Source organism: Augochlora pura, chromosome 10, assembly GCF_028453695.1.
Source record: "Augochlora pura isolate Apur16 chromosome 10, APUR_v2.2.1, whole genome shotgun sequence".
Lineage (NCBI taxonomy): Eukaryota > Metazoa > Arthropoda > Insecta > Hymenoptera > Halictidae > Augochlora > Augochlora pura.
In genome coordinates, this window is record NC_135781.1 from 23,895,258 (window position 1) to 23,914,522 (window position 19,265).

The following is a 19,265-nucleotide window of genomic DNA, read 5'->3' on the forward strand; positions in this document are numbered from 1 at the left end:
GAAACAATTATCGACGCATCGCCGGAAATTATTCCATTGCTCTTCGAATGATTTTCGTTGATCTATGATTTGTATAAAAAACATGGCGATTTTTAATAATAGCAAGAAATTCGATTAGGAGCTACGCTGCGCTTTGTAAGGATTATTTATTTGTTCAATAAACACGACAACGTTTTCTATAGGATCATAAGTTGTTATAGAGCTGTTAATAGTTCGTTTGTTCATAACGATTCATAATCGAGCTATCATACTTCCAAAATCTGCACCGTTCTATTTGGAAAGATTTTGTTGCTGCAAGCAACGAAATCACAGAGATCGATTAAGCGTTTTGCAGGTATTAAGTATTTACACCGTTTGTACAGCTGTAACATCAATGGTAAACGGCAATCGATAACAACCGTCGCGAATAATGCAGAATCGAGAGCCATAAGCTTTAACCAAATATAAAGGACATTTCTGACAGAGCGTTGCAGAAGAGTAATTTCACGAAATATGAATATATATGTATATGAGGAAAAAAGTTGCACGCTTTATAATCATTTAAATACTAGTCGCAGCTTGAACGGTTCATAGAGAACGTTGTAACGAATAAACTCTTGTTTCAAAGTAAAACGATGTACGAGATTTGGTAATTAAATCGCTGATTTCCCAACGGTCGGTGTTCAATCTATCGGACGGAAAAGCAAAACTGATATTTTTTTTTCGGTGAAAATCATTTGAACGCATTGCGTGAGTTTTCCCGGGTCTGCGTGCCGCAGCCGTAATTTGTGCGGTGGAACGTTCTGTACACCGTTTAGCATTTTATTTGCATAAAATCGATGATATGCGCACATGTTCTTCCGACTTTTCTTCGTTGGAAAAAAAATCAAGTAAGCGTGCGACAAGTAAATCGATAAAATGTAATGGTTATATAGGGTGGAGCGCAGTGCCTAGTGCCAAGGGTGTAGAACACTTTGTACGTATTTATTAAACGGAGTGACACGGTTCACTGTCTGCTATATAATCCTACTGTTTTCTTATGTAACTGGATCTGCGACGTTCATTCACATTATTCTACGAAATTTCTTGAAATCGTTCATTTGTTTCTCTTTTATACGCTTCCGTGATGTATTGGAACGATGAAATTAACCCTTTGCACTCGAGCGGCGCCTCTGAGACGCCATGAAAAATTATTGCATCACGTTTCAAAATAATTTTAACATTACAATGATAGCATTTAACATTATTTAACACCATAATATTATAATAAATTCAGTAAATACATTCTAGAAAATGCAGTAAGTTACTTCAAATGGAAATACTATAGCTCAGAGAGACGATTTTAAATATCGTATTAAAATAGCTCGGAGTGCAAAGGGTGAAATCTTCCTTCTTTCGACAATTTAAAATATTTAGACTGGCCATTTATGAAACTAGAAATGTTAATAATAACGTTTAAATGTTCATTCGCGCGAAGTGTCTTTTGCACAAGATTTTATTTGATATTTTCGCGCTCGTCGCAAATTATTGTGACACGGATCACGTGCCATTCGTAGCAGCCTGTGTTTACAGGCACGAATGATACTTTATCGCATAAGGTTGGCCGGAACTGCAATATCGAATTCCATAAATCGAACTATAAAACGTATAATCAAAATCAACATGATCGCGATGGAAACGTAGAAGTTCTTGTGTAAACAGCGTCCTGATATCCGTTCATCGAAGCTATTACGGAAATATGGTATTTCATGCTCGTACGATGCAAATTGTAATATGATTTCTTTGTAGCCTACAGTATTATTTTCCAAACGGAAATATAATTATTTTATATTATCAATAAGTATCATTTGCTTAGGCTCTGAGAAATCTCTATCAAAAATTCATTTACGATATTATACTACATTTTGTTTCTCATTCTTACCGTATTTAGTAATTAAGATTTTGCGATTAATTTAAGCAAACAATGGAAAAATTAACCAACTGTAATGTATACAAGATTAATCGTAAGAAAACCGAATTTAAGTTTTTGAAATAACGGCAATACGTGTAAATGGTGTCCAATAGGAAAATTTTGACTTAGAATATGATTATCATTCGCAAATTATTAACCCTTTGCGACCCGTATCTCTACTCTTAGCCACTAAAGCTATTTATTTATTTATTTTTATTTTTACATAATATGGAAATATATTATTGTGTTATACGTATTTAAACTTTAAGAAAGTATTAATAAAATTATTTTACTACTTAATCTTGCACATTATGTATTACTGTACTAATTTACTTACAAAAATTGACACGACATCTGTGTATAAATTTAATACGACCGAAAAGGGGTAAAATAGCTAGGTATTTGGAAGATGACTTGACCGAGATGGCCATTTAATACTATCGCTAAAATCGAATGCGTTCGATCGGCGAAATATAAATATATTTAATTCGTACGTCACGCGAAGGTTCCACCGAAATGTCAAGCTCATGCATGCGCCTATCCTTTTTAAATAATGAACGGAGGACAAGCGTCTCCCAGCTGCGAATCCGGGATATCTTTAGTGAAATATTAAATGAAATGTCATTGGCTTCGTGTCCGTGTCCGCGGTCAGATGCGGGACTGTTGTATTCGTCGTTACCAATCCGGTGATCGATTCTCTATCGAAACAACCTTCGTTCATGCACTCGATATCTCGAAATAGTTTTCTCAATCATTCATGCAAATCGTATATTCTGGCGGTGACCCTATTTCGTAAATTGGAGCGAATCGATTTATTTATTCCGCAGTTACATCCATGCATATTCCGGTTTCTCCCGGCATTTTGACGAATACCGATGGTTAAGCAGCTCGAAGACGCTTGGATAGCCTCTCTTGATAAATAGTAAATGTGAAAACAAGTGTGCACGGTGTCCTAAAAGTGACTCGCAATCGGGAAATGAGAGGTTCCTGAGGTTATTTGAAGTAATATTTTCCTCAGCGCAAACTGAATCCACGGCGTTGTTTACGATTTATTAACGAAATTTTCTGACCAATGAGAAGCGAGCTCGGCTGGTGAGAAGCAGCTCGGTTCCGTTCACTGGCTCGGCCGCCCCGCGCCAGCTGATCTCCTCTCTCATTGGTCCACGTATTTTGACAATAACTCGTAAATGAAGCCGCGAATTTCATTTGCGCTAAGGAAAAAGTTGCTTGAAATAATCTGAAAAACCATTTATCACCCGATTGTGGGTGTCTTTTAAGATATCTTGTATATTTTCTAATTCGCAAACATTGTAGCGAGTTAAGAACATACCACTCGCTTAATTTAAAATTTGAAAAAGTGAAATCAAATATCAAAGTCGTATAATATGTTTTTTTACATTAATTCGAGGTGATTGATTAATTAATAATTCATCAAGAAACTTGTAAACCCTAATACACTTTTCTAGACAAAATTCGTTTGTATCGTTCTTATTTCATCGATGAAAATAATTAACCGCGACGATTCTACGAACATTCTACGTGGAATTGAAATTTCTTATATATTCTTTTACCATTCTGGCGTGTATTTTTCTCCCTACAGAACGTAATTGAAAACGATTTGGAAGCGAAATGTGAAATGAAATCTTTTTATACGTCGGAGATCAATTTCTTGCCTCTGCACATCTGGATTGGTTATTCGAATATTGGATTCACATCGAACGAACGCACGCACACACACACGAGGGTTGCATGGCCGAACAAACGAGAATATTCAGGGAAGTGTAGAAAGACAGTAAAGTAACGAGCACACAGAAGACACGGTTCATACCATCGTAGATGTTGCTTTCTAAAGATCAAAGGGCTCGAGAGAAAGAAGTGTATCAACTCGACGAAGACGAAATTATTTATACTGGCGGATACCGTGCGACGGTCGTGAAAGCGTCGATGGACGTTCAATTATGTTAATGGAATGCCGGCATCGCGAAACTTATCGGACGGAATTTGTGCCGAAGCTGTCGGCCGATTTTCATCGAACAAACAAACGGAGTAGACAATGTCGAAACGGCGGATCACGTGGATTATGTTATTTGTAATTGTCGCCCGGTAATAGATTGCATTGTTTCATTTTATCGCTTTAAGTTGATCTTAAATTCCACGTACTCGTCGATTCAATTATTCAAACTGTGCCGGAAATATCAACAAATTCGAAACATAATTAACACGCTAAGCAGCGAGAATCAAACTTCGCGCAACATCAGTCATTTAATCGTTAAATAATAAGATTTACCATAGCAACTCTAAACGTCTTAGCAATACTTAGTTTGTTCGAATGTATTAGAACAGAAACGAGTTTAAAAAACCAGTGACATTTTGACAGATCGACGTTCCAATATTCACAACGTTATCAAAACTATCCCATTGCGTTTGGAAAAATTTGCACGATCGTCGTCTGTAAAATGGACTCGCGTGGATTTCAGCGGTTCAAAGAAAGATATCCATCAAAGTTGGAAGTTTCCCGCGAAAATGTCTGGAAGACTCGCGCGGCCAGCGTACCGAGTCTACGGGAATCGGCAGCCGGTTATCGGGGCTCGAAAAAGAAAGTTTGACAGTGTAATTAACTGCAACATGCATCGGATACGACCCAGTTCCGTCTTTTCTCTGTCAGACATTCCGGTACCCGGCGATTAAACTATTGAGCAGCGCATGATCTGCACAAGTTTTACAGGATCGCGTAGAATGACCGGTGGGAAACTAGACCGACTAAAATCCGTTGGAACAGAAGGAACGGAACGTCAATCGAGCGCGCGTCACGACGCGACGTCACGTCACGACAACGGGATTCCTGCGTGTGCAACGTCCTATCACGATTACAGATTATCCGGTCGTTTGGTGCCGTCTAATCGGCCGGTAGAGACGGAGAAAAAAAGTGGTGACCTCCCGAAAGGAGGATTCGTGGGGCGGGGTCGCATGCAACGACACAACGAAAGCGACACACCGAACAGACGATAAAAAACACGGTTGAGGAAGAAGGGACCGATTGTTCACCTCTCCTGGACTCAACGTCGATGGTGACACACTCGGCTGGCCGAGTGTCGAACTGCATGAAGATGGTGGTGAAGGCGGGGTCGATGACGAAGGGGACCAAGAAGAGGAAGGCAAAGAGGCTGAAGGTGCTGAGGAGGATGAAGAACGCGGTCGTGTAGAACAGCAGCTTCTGCAGGAACGTCTGCTTCTCCTTTTCGTCCGCCATCTTGGAGAACAAACGGCAGTGCTCGTTTCAGTGGTGCACCTGTTTCACGACGTGGCCGTCGTCGACGTGGTCGTCGTCGGCGTCGTCGGCGTCCTCGGTGCGCTCGCTGGACGTCGTCGCGTCGGACGTCGATGAGGCGAAACGATCTGCGGACGTGCCGTTTCAAGTGTTTTTTTTTCTCTCTCTCTATCTCTCTTCGTCGTGCAATTTCGCTTATCGCCGCGTTTCAGAGTATCGAGCTTTCTGCGGTCGACTCGCGACGAACCCGGCGCTGGATTTGCGCTGGCCGATCAGCCCGTCATCGTTTCTACGCTTCATCCGCGCGCACGAGCTTTTACTATTGTTTCGTTGAAATTGTTCCGAGATATAATGTAAGATATAATTTATTCCGATAAAGCACGAGGCAATTTATCGCTTTACGATGCAAATCGTTGTCGTTAATTTACTGTTTCTTTTTAAGAAGCGACTGGCTGTAATAATGTAAAGTATAATAGTTAATTGATAGGATTGATTAGAGAAGTTATTTATAACGTACGCGGCAAAAAAGGTATAATTTTTTGGTAAAACACATTTTGAATACCTCGTCGGACACCGCGGTTTTTGTTACTAACGACGCAAAGATGCGCGAAAGGAATGTCGCGTTGAAGGGGCATGCACCCGCCTTTGATCTCGCAATTCAATTACGGAAGCGAGCTTCTGTTTTCACATCATCAGATAATTCCCGCTATACGAACAGTGATATTAACAACCTCCACAAAAATGCTGGTACACGCCCGTACATTCAATGCTAATTAGATTTCTGTTCAGTAAATTACACAAGGCATAGCACAGACAGGTCACAATCCATTTCTATAAGACAGCAGATTTACGCGGAAAATGAAAATGCTACGCGTACGTGAAAATGTTCTATTAACATTGATACAATTTCCTAATCTTCCTAGTACTTTAAATTTCAGGCATTCAGGTCTGCCATAAATGCATACGCAGAGTGCGCGAGAATAATTGAAGTCTTGCTTTAATTAAAGCATGATTCTTATTAAAGGCGCGGTTTTTTTTTTTATTAAAAGTACAACTTTAATTAAATGTACGACGTAATCAGCGTTACAGCTCGGACGGTGTATAAGGCGTGAGTACGCAGAGATGCATTTGCACTTCGAACAAAATTGTTCACCGAGGACAAAAAGTCGGAGCGAATACGTTAGCGGATAAAAGAAAAACTCTCGATCTCTGTAAAACTCTCTCGGTGTGAATCAAACTTTGTCGGCAGGAAGAGAGAGAGAGGGAGAGGGGGGGGGGGGGTGAGAGTGAGAAAAGCTACGCCTCGCGGTTGGAGAATCGTAAAAGTTCCGACCACAGTGGCATCGAAATAGAATGATTTACCGGCGGCGGCACGGTATTACAGGAATACTCGATCGAGGAGTGGCTCGCGTATCGCCCGCGGTTCGTTCATTGTCATGATAATTTCACACGCCTAAATACTACGAGATTGGCGCGTGCCGGTCGAGTGAATGGAAGGGACAGCTACCTGAATCGTAATCCGGGGCCTAAATAGGCTCATCTTAGTCGGAAAGCAGTAAACGGCGAGACGGCGGCGTTGTTGAAATCAAGAGCAATCTCGCGAATTTATCGTGACTATAAATGCGCGCGAAGTGGAACACTCGTCGATAAGAATGCCGAACTAGACTATGAAAATGCCGTACGCCACTATGAAATTTGAAATGTTCGATCGTATTGCATTCGGAAATGCTTCATGTTTCTGAGTTGAAGATTTTCAACACGATACTTTCTCACCGTGTCCAACCGATGAAAATTAATATAAAAAGAATGTCCGTGGTAGCTTTTATATCTTATAATTCACGCGGAGAGCATTTGTTTTTTAGGCAACATCGGCAGTTTAATTTGTCGCGTTTAGGAAAATCGGAAGAATTTTCTACTTGTTACAACGAGCGGTGGAAAGATAACAGCGTCGTCCGTAATACCGGCTCCGCGATAAATTACGAGTTAGAGGCATTTTTGTGTCTGGCAATTAGTTGATACTCAACAAGCTGTGATATATTTACGGCGCGGTGCGTCGCGTCCCGTGGAATATTCGCGCGCGGATAACCCGTCGTACCATTCCGAGTTTAATGTGTGTACGCAGCTAGATAGCTGAACATCGCTAAACGAAAAGTCACACTTTCGAGACGCGTCCGACGTATTAAAGGAGCATAACCGTTCGAACTTCCGGAAAACGGGTGCATAAACCGAACTCTTTTACAGTTCGAAATTTTTACTCTTCCCTGCGAGAGTAAAACGATGGTACGAGCGCTTGCGCGAGTAATGTAAAACGAAACGGGTTTCTCTTTCCAAAAGTTATGGAAATGTTTGCAATAGTGAACTTGTCTTGAAATCTGTTGCCGTTTATATGTAAAATCGATATCGCGAACTTTCTTCATTGAATGTACTAGGAACGCCATACTTTTATTTTAGAGATATATAGTCATGATTTTTAGGGGAGAGTTCCACTTATTTTCTCTACAGTTAAAAATAGTTCGTCAGTTTGGAAAAAATAATACGATGAGTAATACCTGGATTATTTCATTAAAGATATAAAAAATAAGTAAAGTATGTCTTACTAATGTTTAAATTGGTCATAGATTTTTAATCGAGCGCATTTACCGAAATTAAAGTATTATGAAAAAATTGTGTAATAAAATAAAATTGTGAAGAATGATTGTCACAGAATTATATTAAATCGAGAAACTAATCAATAAATATCATAATGCATGATAATAAACCTAACATTATTTTTCTTGCCTGAATGCAGCCTATCGGTAGACTATTATTTTCCACTGTCCTACGCCTATGGGAATGTCCAACAAAATTGGCGATTGTTACTTCGGCGTAGCATCTTGTTACCCCCGAGCTTTTCATAGCGACGCGCCGTCCGCAACGAGTTTTCTTTCTCCCCTTTCCTGGCTCGCGAGAAAATGGAAGCCCGAAATGACTGTGGAGCCGGCCACTATTAAAACTAGACAGGACATTTTTAAACGGTATAGTCCCTCAACGCGGCGTCTTGCTAATCTTTTATGCGAAACAGCAATTTCATTTTCGAGTATATCCCCGTAAGCTTTCACTTTGGGCGAAAATTTCAAAGCGGAAGCTTAACTCTTTCTGAAAGAGATGAACTGGAATAAAAAGTGCTGCTCTTTCTACCGCTTCTAAATTGTTAATTCACAAAGCCATGATTAATTAACTCTTGCACGGAATTCGCAGAATAGCGATCTCAAGCCTCGACTATAAAGTGTTAAAAATCATGGAATTGTAGCTGCGAGACAATTACTATTCTTAAACAGATGAAATTGTCATTTCGCTGTAAGTAGATTAATGTTACCTAATTAAAGCTCGTTTGTCGCTCTTCGACACCATAAATTGTTTTCTTCAGGAAAAATTGAAGGGCCGGTCTATTTTTAGGCGTCCTTTAACTAGCCGTGTTCTTATAAAAACCCAGCGGAGATTCCCGATAAAAGGGATGCTTAAAGAACCGCCGCAATCTCGCAGATTCTAGCTCATAAAATTGTGTAATCTCGCCCGTTCCGAGTAAGGTTCAATTAATTAAGGGAAGCGAAAGGCGAAGTTTCCATAAGCTCGGAAACTTGCCCGAACTAATTTGTTACGTGATATACTTGAATACTTGACTGCGACTCTTTCGCAGCTTTCCTCGAGGCGCGCCAACCGAACGAAATTAATTCTTCGCGGTTGCGATTCTCCGAGCAGGATGCGACAGATTGTGTTGGATGACGGAAGGGATCGTAATGCGAGCTACGATTTCAGAAACTTGCGTTTTGTTCCGGCCGAGCTAGCTACGCCGCTTTAATACAAAGAAGCTAGATTTCATGACCACAGAGTGGCATTCTCCTTTATTGACTCGGCATGGTTTCGTGCCGGCGAGGCGAGGCGAAGCGAGGTAAGGCGAGGCGAGGCGCGACGCGGCGAGTTATCTCCGAACAAACCGATGCTGCACAGCCGAGCTCAAAGGAGCGTTTTCTGCGGAATCATCCTCTTTGTCATTTCGCAGTTTTACTCCGCTTTGCGCGCTCAACATTTTCCTCCGAACAAAGGCGCGCGGACAAAGTCTTCTCTTGAACTTGAAGCTGATTACTCCCGAATTTAATATTTCCCCCGTTCCGCGGACGCGAGCTGAATTCAAAGAATTTCGGTCCGCTTTTACGCGTCGGGGAACTAAATGGCCAAAAATCTTTCGAAACGCGAGGAAAAGCGATTCGATCGGTAGCTTTCGCGAACGTGGTCTTAGAATGTATATAATTGGTATCTTACAAGTAGATATAATCGCCATTGGTCGGACATAATCACGTATTAAATTGTACAGTGTAATGGATGGGTATTAAACATTCACGTATTGATAACGACCGAAAGTTGAATCTAAAAATAAATAACATTAAAGGTTTTGTTACAATATAGCGCTCGAAATGGTTAAATATCATTATTTTAAGAATAATACTCTAATATGCTATGGAATAAACTATTTAATTCATGTCTATGTATTCATTTTAACATCTGAAATCAAAATTCGTTTCTGAACTTTATAAAACTAGCCCAAATAAATAAGTTTTCACTTACTAGCTATAACGATCGGGACTAATTTTTTAAGACGAGTTTTACAAACTGTTTTGTAGCAAACAATTTCTGAATACGGCCATCGAGATCGAAGATCCGGACGGATTCGTAGATACTTAACGCGTCGGGGCTCGTTCCGGTTCGAATGATCGAATTGTCTCGCGTGAATCCCTTTAGGACAAAGTAGGCCCGCTTTGCGTTCGCAAAGGCACTCGACGTAAATCAACACGGGTCGAGCTAAGTGTCCGCGTTGATTGCGCGGCCACGTTCCCCCCACGAAAGGAGCTGTCCAATCTACATGGAGTATGAAGGACCGCTGCGTCGGAGGAGATCACGGAATGCCGTCCGCCGAGTCTCGTTAATCAGCAATTAGTCTATAGGGGTGTACACGCTGGTACTTTTCAATTTGCCCTCGATGCCCGCCGGAGCCTATCGCAACGGACTCCGGGGATCCTTTGAAAAGACACCGACCGACGAAACGCGACCCGAAACCGCGGCGCGACGAGGCACGAGCCCTCGGGCTTCGACTCAATCGCCTCATTTAAAAACTGGAATTTCCGGCGCAGGCAACCTCCGTTTCCACGAACCCAGAAGAGCTCGTTTCCTCGAGCAACTCCGAACATTTCCATCGGCTATTCGGCACGCGCTTATTAATCTCGTTCGGCAATAGCAAAAATTCCTTTAGAGACAATATCTGGAGAAATTTCTGACAAACGATAACTTTCTCCTTCCTTATCCCTTTGATTTTTCTTATACGATTGATATTACCGTGCATATATGATCAGAAATTAACTGTAAATCTGCGTAAAGTGGAATACTGTACATTAAGTTTCCCCGATAAAAATGTTAAATGCGAATCTAACAATGAAATTTTATATATTCGTTCTATTACTTAAAAGTAGTATTCGTATAGCGAATTTAAGCGACCAACTACAAAATAATATTTTGTCAATGCTTGAGAATTGTCATAGAAATATTTTTCATACGTTTCGGTTCAACCAGAAGCTCGCTTTCTCGAACAAGTCCGATTATTTCCATAGACTATACTATACGAAACGTGTTTATTAAGCCCATTTGTGCACGATAAAAGCTCCGAGATAAAGATCGGAAAGATTTCTGGCGAGCGATCACTCCTTTCGTTTATTCGATAGCGAGTATAACAGATTCGCACTCTTTTCTTCGAAATTTCATCGATATCGGTGGGGTGGATGCTGCCATCTGAAAGTGGGCCAAAGGTTTCCTGAGAAGCCCGACCCGCTGGTCTAACTTTCATTTAACGGACGCGTTTCTTCGAAATTTAAGCAATATCGGCGGGGTGGATGCTCCCATCCGAAAGTGGGCCAAAGGTTTCTCGAGAAACAGTTAGGTGTTCCTAGTCGATTAAGAAGGTGGATCGCCTGCGGAGAACCGTGTCCGCGCATTTCGTTCGCGCGACGAGATCGTTTACTCGATGAAGCGAACGTGTCGCGTAATAGCATCGAGAAAAATGCGAAGAAAACAGCGGATTCCCCCCAACCTAGACGGGTGTATTCCGCCCCGGAGGATATCCTGTCAACGAAGAAGCATCGGTTGAGGTGGATTCGTGTTCGGGTTTCGGATTTCGGTGGGACTCGGTCGACCGAGAGAAAGCTCGATTACTTCCGCGCTAAACGAACGGTAGGTACCCCCTACGAAGAAGAAGAGAAATCGTCGGGGCTCTGCGCCCTCTTCCTGTGCCCCCGCATCCTGTCTTCCCACCTCCGTCTCTTCCCGCGTTCCTCGTCGACTGCTCCTTTCCTCCTCCCTCTCCGGATCTCTCTTGGTCTCCTACTTCGCCGCACTATGCCACACTGTCCACCGTACACATTTGTCTCACGATCTCGGAAAACCACCGCGCCTCGATCGAAACACCGCTGTTCTGGCGGAGAGCAGCGGAGACGACGGTCGTCGTGTCAGCGCCGTAGCCACGATTTTTCTCTCAGTCAGTCCGACCGTGGTAGCCAGCTCATCCTCGGTCTCTCCTGGTCTTGCTTCCGCTCCTGCCTCTACTCTCTTCCCCCCCAGGTCGGGTGTATTTTTTGCTCGCGGGTTCGTTACAGGTGGCCCGTGTCGGCTTGTCAAGGCTATCGGGAGCCCGTCCGCCCTACTATCGGTCAGCTTCCATTCAAGCCTCCATCGGCGAGCTACGCACGGCGGATCACGCAACCCCGGGTCAAATGTTCGTCCTGGCCGCGGCGCCGACGGATGCCGGGCTACTGCAGTCGGTGGAACCCTTGGGCGAGCTTATTTTCGAGCGACCACAGCGCCACAGTGGCATCTGGTGGCATCGACCGCCGTGAACGACGCTCACGCCGACATCCTCGACACCACCGACACCACCGACGCCGCCGACGCCACGTTCAGGGCGTCCCCTGTCGTGGCCCACCTTCGTCCGTTTCACCCCCATCCGTTCGTTTCGTTTCGTTTCGTTTCGCTACTTTCCGATCTCGCGTTTTCCCTGCTCTTTGCCACCCTCCTCTTCTCACCTCTGTACGCCTATCCTCTTCCGATTTCTTGTTTCCGCTCTGCCGCGGGACGGGTTCCTTATACACTTACCCGGAGGTTCAACCCTCTGCCTACTGACCCGATCATCGATCCGACAACTCGGCTGAATCGACTAATCGAACGAACCAGCATGCGGCCGTCGTCTCCGTCGTCATCGTCGTTGTCGTCGACGACGCGTGTCTTGTTGCGTGCTCATGATTCTCAGCGTGGGTCGATGACTACAGTTCAGATTTAACTCCTCGAGGATGAACGTTGATCACTCTGTCAGATGTTACAGGCTTCTGGATTCTTTTTCTTACAGATCTACGTAGACTGCACACTTTTGCTTTCTTTTTAGGCATTTCTTTTATTCATAATACATGCGGACATCTGAGAAAAGAGTCAAACAGCTGCGAAATACTAACAGTTCGATCAATCTCGCGGATGATCATGTCTGGGGGGTCTACGTTGTACGGCGAGGGTTAAGAAATCAACGTCCGCAGAGTTTAATGTTCACGCGATTGCGGAATCCTGGTACTAGAGGGGTACTCGCTACGGCCGACGTGATTAGCTCTTGACACGCACACTATTTGGGTAACCGTTAATGGGAGGACGTTGAAACCAGAAGACGGGTTTGCCTCTAACCTAGATATGGGCCGCGCGGTACAGTGAGTCACAATAATCCTGCGTTAGAGTTCGCAACGTCGATTTCAATTCTTGAAATGGTTATAGAGGGGGTTCGTTCCGATTAATTTCCGACTGGTATCTGCCCCGTTTATGGTTCCCGCCGCAGCGACTTCGTAACTGCTGCCATTTTGGTTTTATTTCAGTTCCGATATTGTTCCGGAACCGATACTTCTCGGCTGATGAAAATTGGCTTAATAAGAACGCAAGTGTACGCGAAAACCTCAAGTGGACGAAGTTGATATTTACTGACAAAAATATATATAAAAATGTATATAAACTGGGGTGCTTTAAATTGTTCGAAGTATAGAGTATGGATGCTGCAAAAATTGACATTATAGTACTGTAAAAATAACTTGCTACCATCTCTATAGTCATCTCTGACTGAAATTCAATCGAATGGAATGAATTCGATCAAAGAATAAGAAAAGCTGCGATGAACAGCTCGAAAATATGGCGAGAATGTGTTACACGGAAACGGGTTAAATAGGAAAATATTAAGTTAATGATCATTCTCTAGGTTTCATAATGTCTCTGTGATTCCATGAATGTCTGCCGATTCATTAATTTTGTATTCGAATATTTTCGACTTGCCCTGCACGAAATAGCGAAATAGCGAAATGGCATCAATTCGCGAAGCTCTCTAGTCGAAATAATGACAGAAGACGAGTTTATTTTTAAATCACATTAACCCGATCGGTGTAAGCGGATTAAAGTAATCCGTTTATTGATTTATTTTGTGACACATGCTGCCGAAAATATTTCATCGATTGTTACACAGAGATTCTGTAGAAAGGACATGCGCGCTTTTCGAAACACAGATAAAATTTCATTATACCAGCATATCGCGGCGAACGAACGCACGGCGGAACAAAAAGTACTGCAATAAATAATAGTACGAATACGATCACAATAGATGTACACATTCTGATCACCAGATTGCCAATCTTTATGCAAAATATACCTTTACAAAACGATTGTAAAGAATAGGATATAAGTAAAAATAAACTATTCGCTTTATTAAGCTTAATAAATTGAAAATAGTGTGACGATATTATTAAATTAGTCTTACGTTTTTATAATCTTATTTTTTAGCTCCTCACTTTTGCCACGAATCCATAAAATCAATTGATCACGGTATTACAGCAGTTGTGAGATATTTTCAATGAATCGGTGTTTTAGTAACACAATTGCAAGCATAGTAATCGATACGATCGACAGGGAGAAGTGATCGACAAAGAAATAAAGAGCGACTTTCGCTGGGCGTTGGCCACGAGGCGAAAAGATCGAGTCGGGGACATAATATCCCCTTAGTAGAGCCTTTATTAACCCCTTGCACTATAAGGGGTTAGCAAGATCTATTAAATACGAATATTATTAATTTCTTCTAAATCGAAATCAAATTGAATTTTCTATTATCAAAGTCTAGAAACGGAACTAAATAAAGACAATGCAAGAAACAAAAATTATTTCACGTTATTAAGGAAAATATTAAGGACAAATCAAGTGCCAATCAACGAAGCGTGAAAGGAGTCATAGTGCAAGGGGTTAAATATAAAGCTTGTTGTTTTTTAATCGGGTTCTCGGTGTCTTGACACCGTTTGTCCACTATACAAGCGACGAGCTTCGCCCGATGAAAATTTTGCATGAAACACGGGACGCGAAGATCGCAAAAAATTGTCCGGAAGTTCCCTCGAACCGATTGAAATGAACTTTTCGCGAAGGATCATCCCGAGAGCCAACCAAAAGCTCGGAAACTTTGTTTTCGCGGCAGGTCGAAAATACTTGCCGAAACTCGTTTGCAAAAGTTCGCCCGAATTTCGTGGAACTATATCGAATGATTTAGTAGCGAGTGCGACCCTAATCGCAGTTCCTACAAATGATTCATCCTTCGATATAGCTACGTCTAGTTTCCTAACGAATTCTTGTTGGTCGTTTTCCACCGAAGATTCGTAAGGTCACGGGTGTCGCAGGTATTCCGCTGTGACATCACGGCCTCCCTATTTATATTGAATATCATTCTATGCCGGGGTGGTTTACCGCCCCGTGATTTGGAACCTGGCCAGAGGATTTTAATAGATCTACGACATTTAAGGCCGAATTACAATGTATTTACACGTGTCCCGTGCGTTGAGCTCCCTTGGATTTATATGATATCGTTGCACGGAATTGATCGGCCGCGCGGCAAAAAGGATTAACAACGCATCAGTACTTTTCAATCTCGCAAGGATAATTATTTACGAGCGCCAGGGGAGTTAAGAACACGACTAGCTCGAAACAAGAAGTTTTATTAAACTCGATAACTAACGTATCTAGGAGTAAGTTGAAACAGTAAATTGAAAAAGTTGACGAATAAAGATTTTCTTCGTCCTGATTAGATGTTTTGTTATCTGTTCCGAGTATCGGTACCGTGTACACTGGCCTATGAACTATAAAGTAAAATTAAACATTCTAAATCGTACGAAGTGAAATAAAAATATATTTATTCTATTAACAGTTTGAATAAATTAAAAATAACACAGCAATATATTTTTAGATTGTTCTAATTTTGTAATCTGTTCGAGTATTATTGCAGTGATTGCTGGATTAATAAATTCTAAAGTAAGATAACAATTTTCTAAATGAATTGTGCGAAATTAAATAAAAATATATATTTATTCTTTCAACGATTCGAGTAAATTGAAAATAACGCAATAGTATATTTTTAAATTGTTTTAAAGTCTTTACAGGCCACTAATGCATGGAATTTACAGTCCGACGATTACGCAGCGCAGAGCCGAATTAACCCTTGACGTCGGAGGTAAATGGAATGAAAGGGATGATATGATTAAAAGCGAGACGCGCGTGAAAAACGTGGGCGAGGGGTAGTCCTGCGGGACGTGTATGCACCCCCCAGGGCGCCGCTAATGATCCAATGCTGATGCAGCCCGGTGCTCCGGGACAGAAACCAATAAGAACTGGTCTAGCCAGAGTTTGGAACAGTTGTAAATCGTTGGAACGAGGTTGGCCGGTATTATGGCGATGTTCGCGACGAGCCTGAGAAATTAGGCGAATTCGTCTGGCATAGTTAACCGATTCTTCCGGAAGGACCATTTCTCTAATGGATCCCGGCTCTATAGAAATTATCATATTAACTCGCAATCTATTGCAAATACAATTATCGGAGCAATTAGAAACCCGGTTGGCCGAAACTTCGCGGCACTGTCCCTGGCAAACTCTGTTTGATCGATCAAATGCATTGCCCGACAAAATTTCGCCGCGCGCCAGCAAACCGTCGAATTCGCAAATGCTCGCATAAAATTAAAACTTCGGCATTAGCTCATCCGACGGAATACCTCTGACCATTTATGGCGAGGTAAAAATTTCCACAGAGCTCGGTTATTCCGCAAGACTCCCTTTCCTTTTAGATTTTCGTGGAGCCCGTTCTTCCAGCGGCCGCACTTCCGGGCCAGGCCGAGCCGTTCAAGTGCAATTATTTTCGACGTAATGACAAACTTTCCTGCAAGTCAGCATAATTTATTCCTCGGTACCGGTAAACGCACACGGATCCGAATGTAATGCGACTTTCGCGGAATTACAGTTTTCCCAAGTTCCAGGCTCGGCTATCGTACCGCGTTTAAGCACGGCTAGCGCAGCAGCACGTGACACGCGAATGCACGATGTCCATTTCCGACTGCCGATGCGGCGAGCCGGTTATTGCAGCCACGCTTCTTCCACCGTACGCCAGTCAGAGTCGAGTAAATAGTGCGAACGTCATGCCAGGGTACTGGCGTTGACGTGATAGCGTTTGTTACTTATCTATGAAACACTTTTCTCGGACGCAGTTCATTTACCGTACGATTGATTTCGTTCGAGCATAAACTGTTCCGCATAAACCGTTCCACGGTCGCCGAAGAACCGAGAAATTACCGTTCCCAACAACTCTTGCAACTCTCGTGTAAAAATATTTTAAACAACATTCCGAGGTAAAGTTTACTTTCAACAGCGTTGAACTTACTTCTTCGATGCAACTGAAAACGCTGCGCCAAACGGGAATTTATTTTCTTGCGAATTTTAATGGGTTGCGCACAGTCTCGGCGAGTTTGTCTCGTCGCTCTTGATCTTATCGTTAGACTCGTACTTGTATTTAGCTGGCGGGATCATGCCATGGAACATTTACTGCATGTAGTCGGACACCCTGTGTGCTGGTATCGGCAATTATAATAAGTGCTCGTCGTTTGCGAACACTCGAGTATCAGGAGTCTATAGGTTTAGCCTTTAACGATATCCTCGGGAGAGATCGATCAAGACAAGCCTACAGGATGTTGCACTTCCAACAATACAGAAGCGAACCTCTTAACGATCGACCGCCGCTTGCTATCGGCGCGCGATGACATTTTAACTATCCGGCGAAATATAATTCAATTGATGCCAGACGATAATAGATATCGAACGCGATGTGTAATATAAATAGAGAACTTTGTATCGATCACACTAGTCCGGCTGTAATTGGTCGACTGTATAAAAATATATTCGATTGTCGATCAAATTTGACGTCATATTTCAGCTTCGTCATTTTTGCCGAAATTAAAACGACCCTCTTTGATATCGAAATTGAAGTTTGCGCGCCTTCGGTTTTACAAGTACTTTGCAAACATTCCAGTTTTATAAATGGAAAACCGTTATTGTTTGCAAACAAATCGAATAAATGAAGAGGGGCAACTGTTCAATCACATTATGGCGCCAGTTTCGTCGTGCCCCGTCGCTACCTTTAATTTCCGTAGTGTACGTAAGATGACGAAGGCAGCAATAAGTGGAATACGCCAATATTGATCAGACTCGTCGTTGCGTTACATAATGGTTCATTTACTTTTGTGTTCTAAATAGACCATTAATAATTTATACATTAATCTTATTAAACACTTCAACTGTTACGAATATTGCCATTGCGGGACGGAATCCTCTTATTAATCCTTTTAACGTGAAACGATAATTGTTATCGACCACGCGTCGTGATTGAAATGTTTCTGTTCATTTTCTCGAACTTTACCAAACTATATAAATTAAAGAATTGCAGTAGTGATATATTGCATATCTTAAACGTTATATTAATCACAGATTTGAAACATAGAGAAAATAATTTCCGTTTATTGCACAGAAAAACAGTCGATAGCCTAAATCTATTTACAATGTTGTTCATTTTGTTCCATATTTTGACAATATTATGTTTATCATATTTTAATCCTTTGCACTCGACGCCACTTCGACCTCAAATTTAAAATAATTTTTCTACTCACAATATTTCCATTTTATATAACAAAACTCATTCTATGCATATGATATTGAGTCCTGTAACTCGTATAACAATTACATTTTCAACAATCTTTTAAATTCAAGCTTCGACGATATTTTTAAAAATAATTTTCGAACGCGTTAAAACGATTCTAATGGCGCCGCAGAGTCGCCATTCGAGTGCAAAGGGTTAACTATATTTTTCAAGATGAAAACATATATCGTATCAATCGCATATCGCATCGCTTTCGTCACTGATATTCTTAATTAAAACGATTACTAATCGCGAAAGTATGGAGCTCCCTTCAACGAATAAGTCGATTACCAATTAATTCACCGATTGCGCCGCCACGAAAATTGTGCATTCTGCGTCCATTCGGAAGCGGTTAATTCTCTTTGCAGAAGCTGCAATTTCGTTTCGCGTTAAAAAGTCCAATAAACACCGGAGATTTAACCGAAGAAGCAGCAGTTTGTACGTTTTATTCTAGCGCTACCATTGCGTGGTGGAAAGGAGCCAGTGTTGCGGAACATGTTTCATTAACCGCCCAGCGTGGCAGGAGAGAGAGAGAGAGAAGCTGGAGAGAAAAAGGACCTCGGCGTTTCGGGCCCCTATTGAACCCGTGAAATGATTGCTCCCAGTGATGACAACGGTGTTAGATTCGCTCGGCATGCACGAGGAAAGGCGTCTCGACGAGTCTCTCTATTAGCCTCGCCAGAAAAATTGGCCGGTATTCCGAGTGTCGTGTCGTGAATCAAAGTTTTCCTTTCGTTCTCTTTTTTATTTCGGCCCTGCCAAACAAAATGCCTTTCGCCGGCGTTGGCACGTAACGACCCGCGGCGCGGATCTATAAATCCTTAAGGAATCAATTTGTCAAGAACCGGTTTGAATTAGCCAAGAGCCAGCTCGAATTTATATCCAAGAGCTTACGTTTCAATGACGTTAAAAATATATCTATAAGATATCAATGTATCATGCTCTTTAAGTTATCGAAGGAACTTAAATTTTCCATT

General features: G+C 42.0%; 1 protein-coding gene across 2 annotated transcripts in view; it reads right to left on the reverse strand.

The window, feature by feature from the left end:
- LOC144475708 (protein tipE-like) overlaps positions 1-12,021 on the reverse strand; it is a 36,140-nt gene extending 24,119 nt beyond the window's left edge. The window contains exons 1-2 of one of the 2 annotated variants that reach the window (XM_078191881.1): positions 11,462-12,021; positions 4,976-5,326 (exon numbers count right to left, since the gene is read on the reverse strand). In XM_078191881.1, the coding sequence (XP_078048007.1) occupies positions 4,976-5,180 (205 nt within the window). In that variant the 5' untranslated portion in view covers positions 5,181-5,326; positions 11,462-12,021. Of the gene's footprint in view, positions 1-4,975; positions 5,327-11,461 lie in introns of those variants that run through there. The other variant, XM_078191882.1, reaches the window with a different exon arrangement.
- Positions 12,022-19,265: the final 7,244 nt, after the last annotated feature.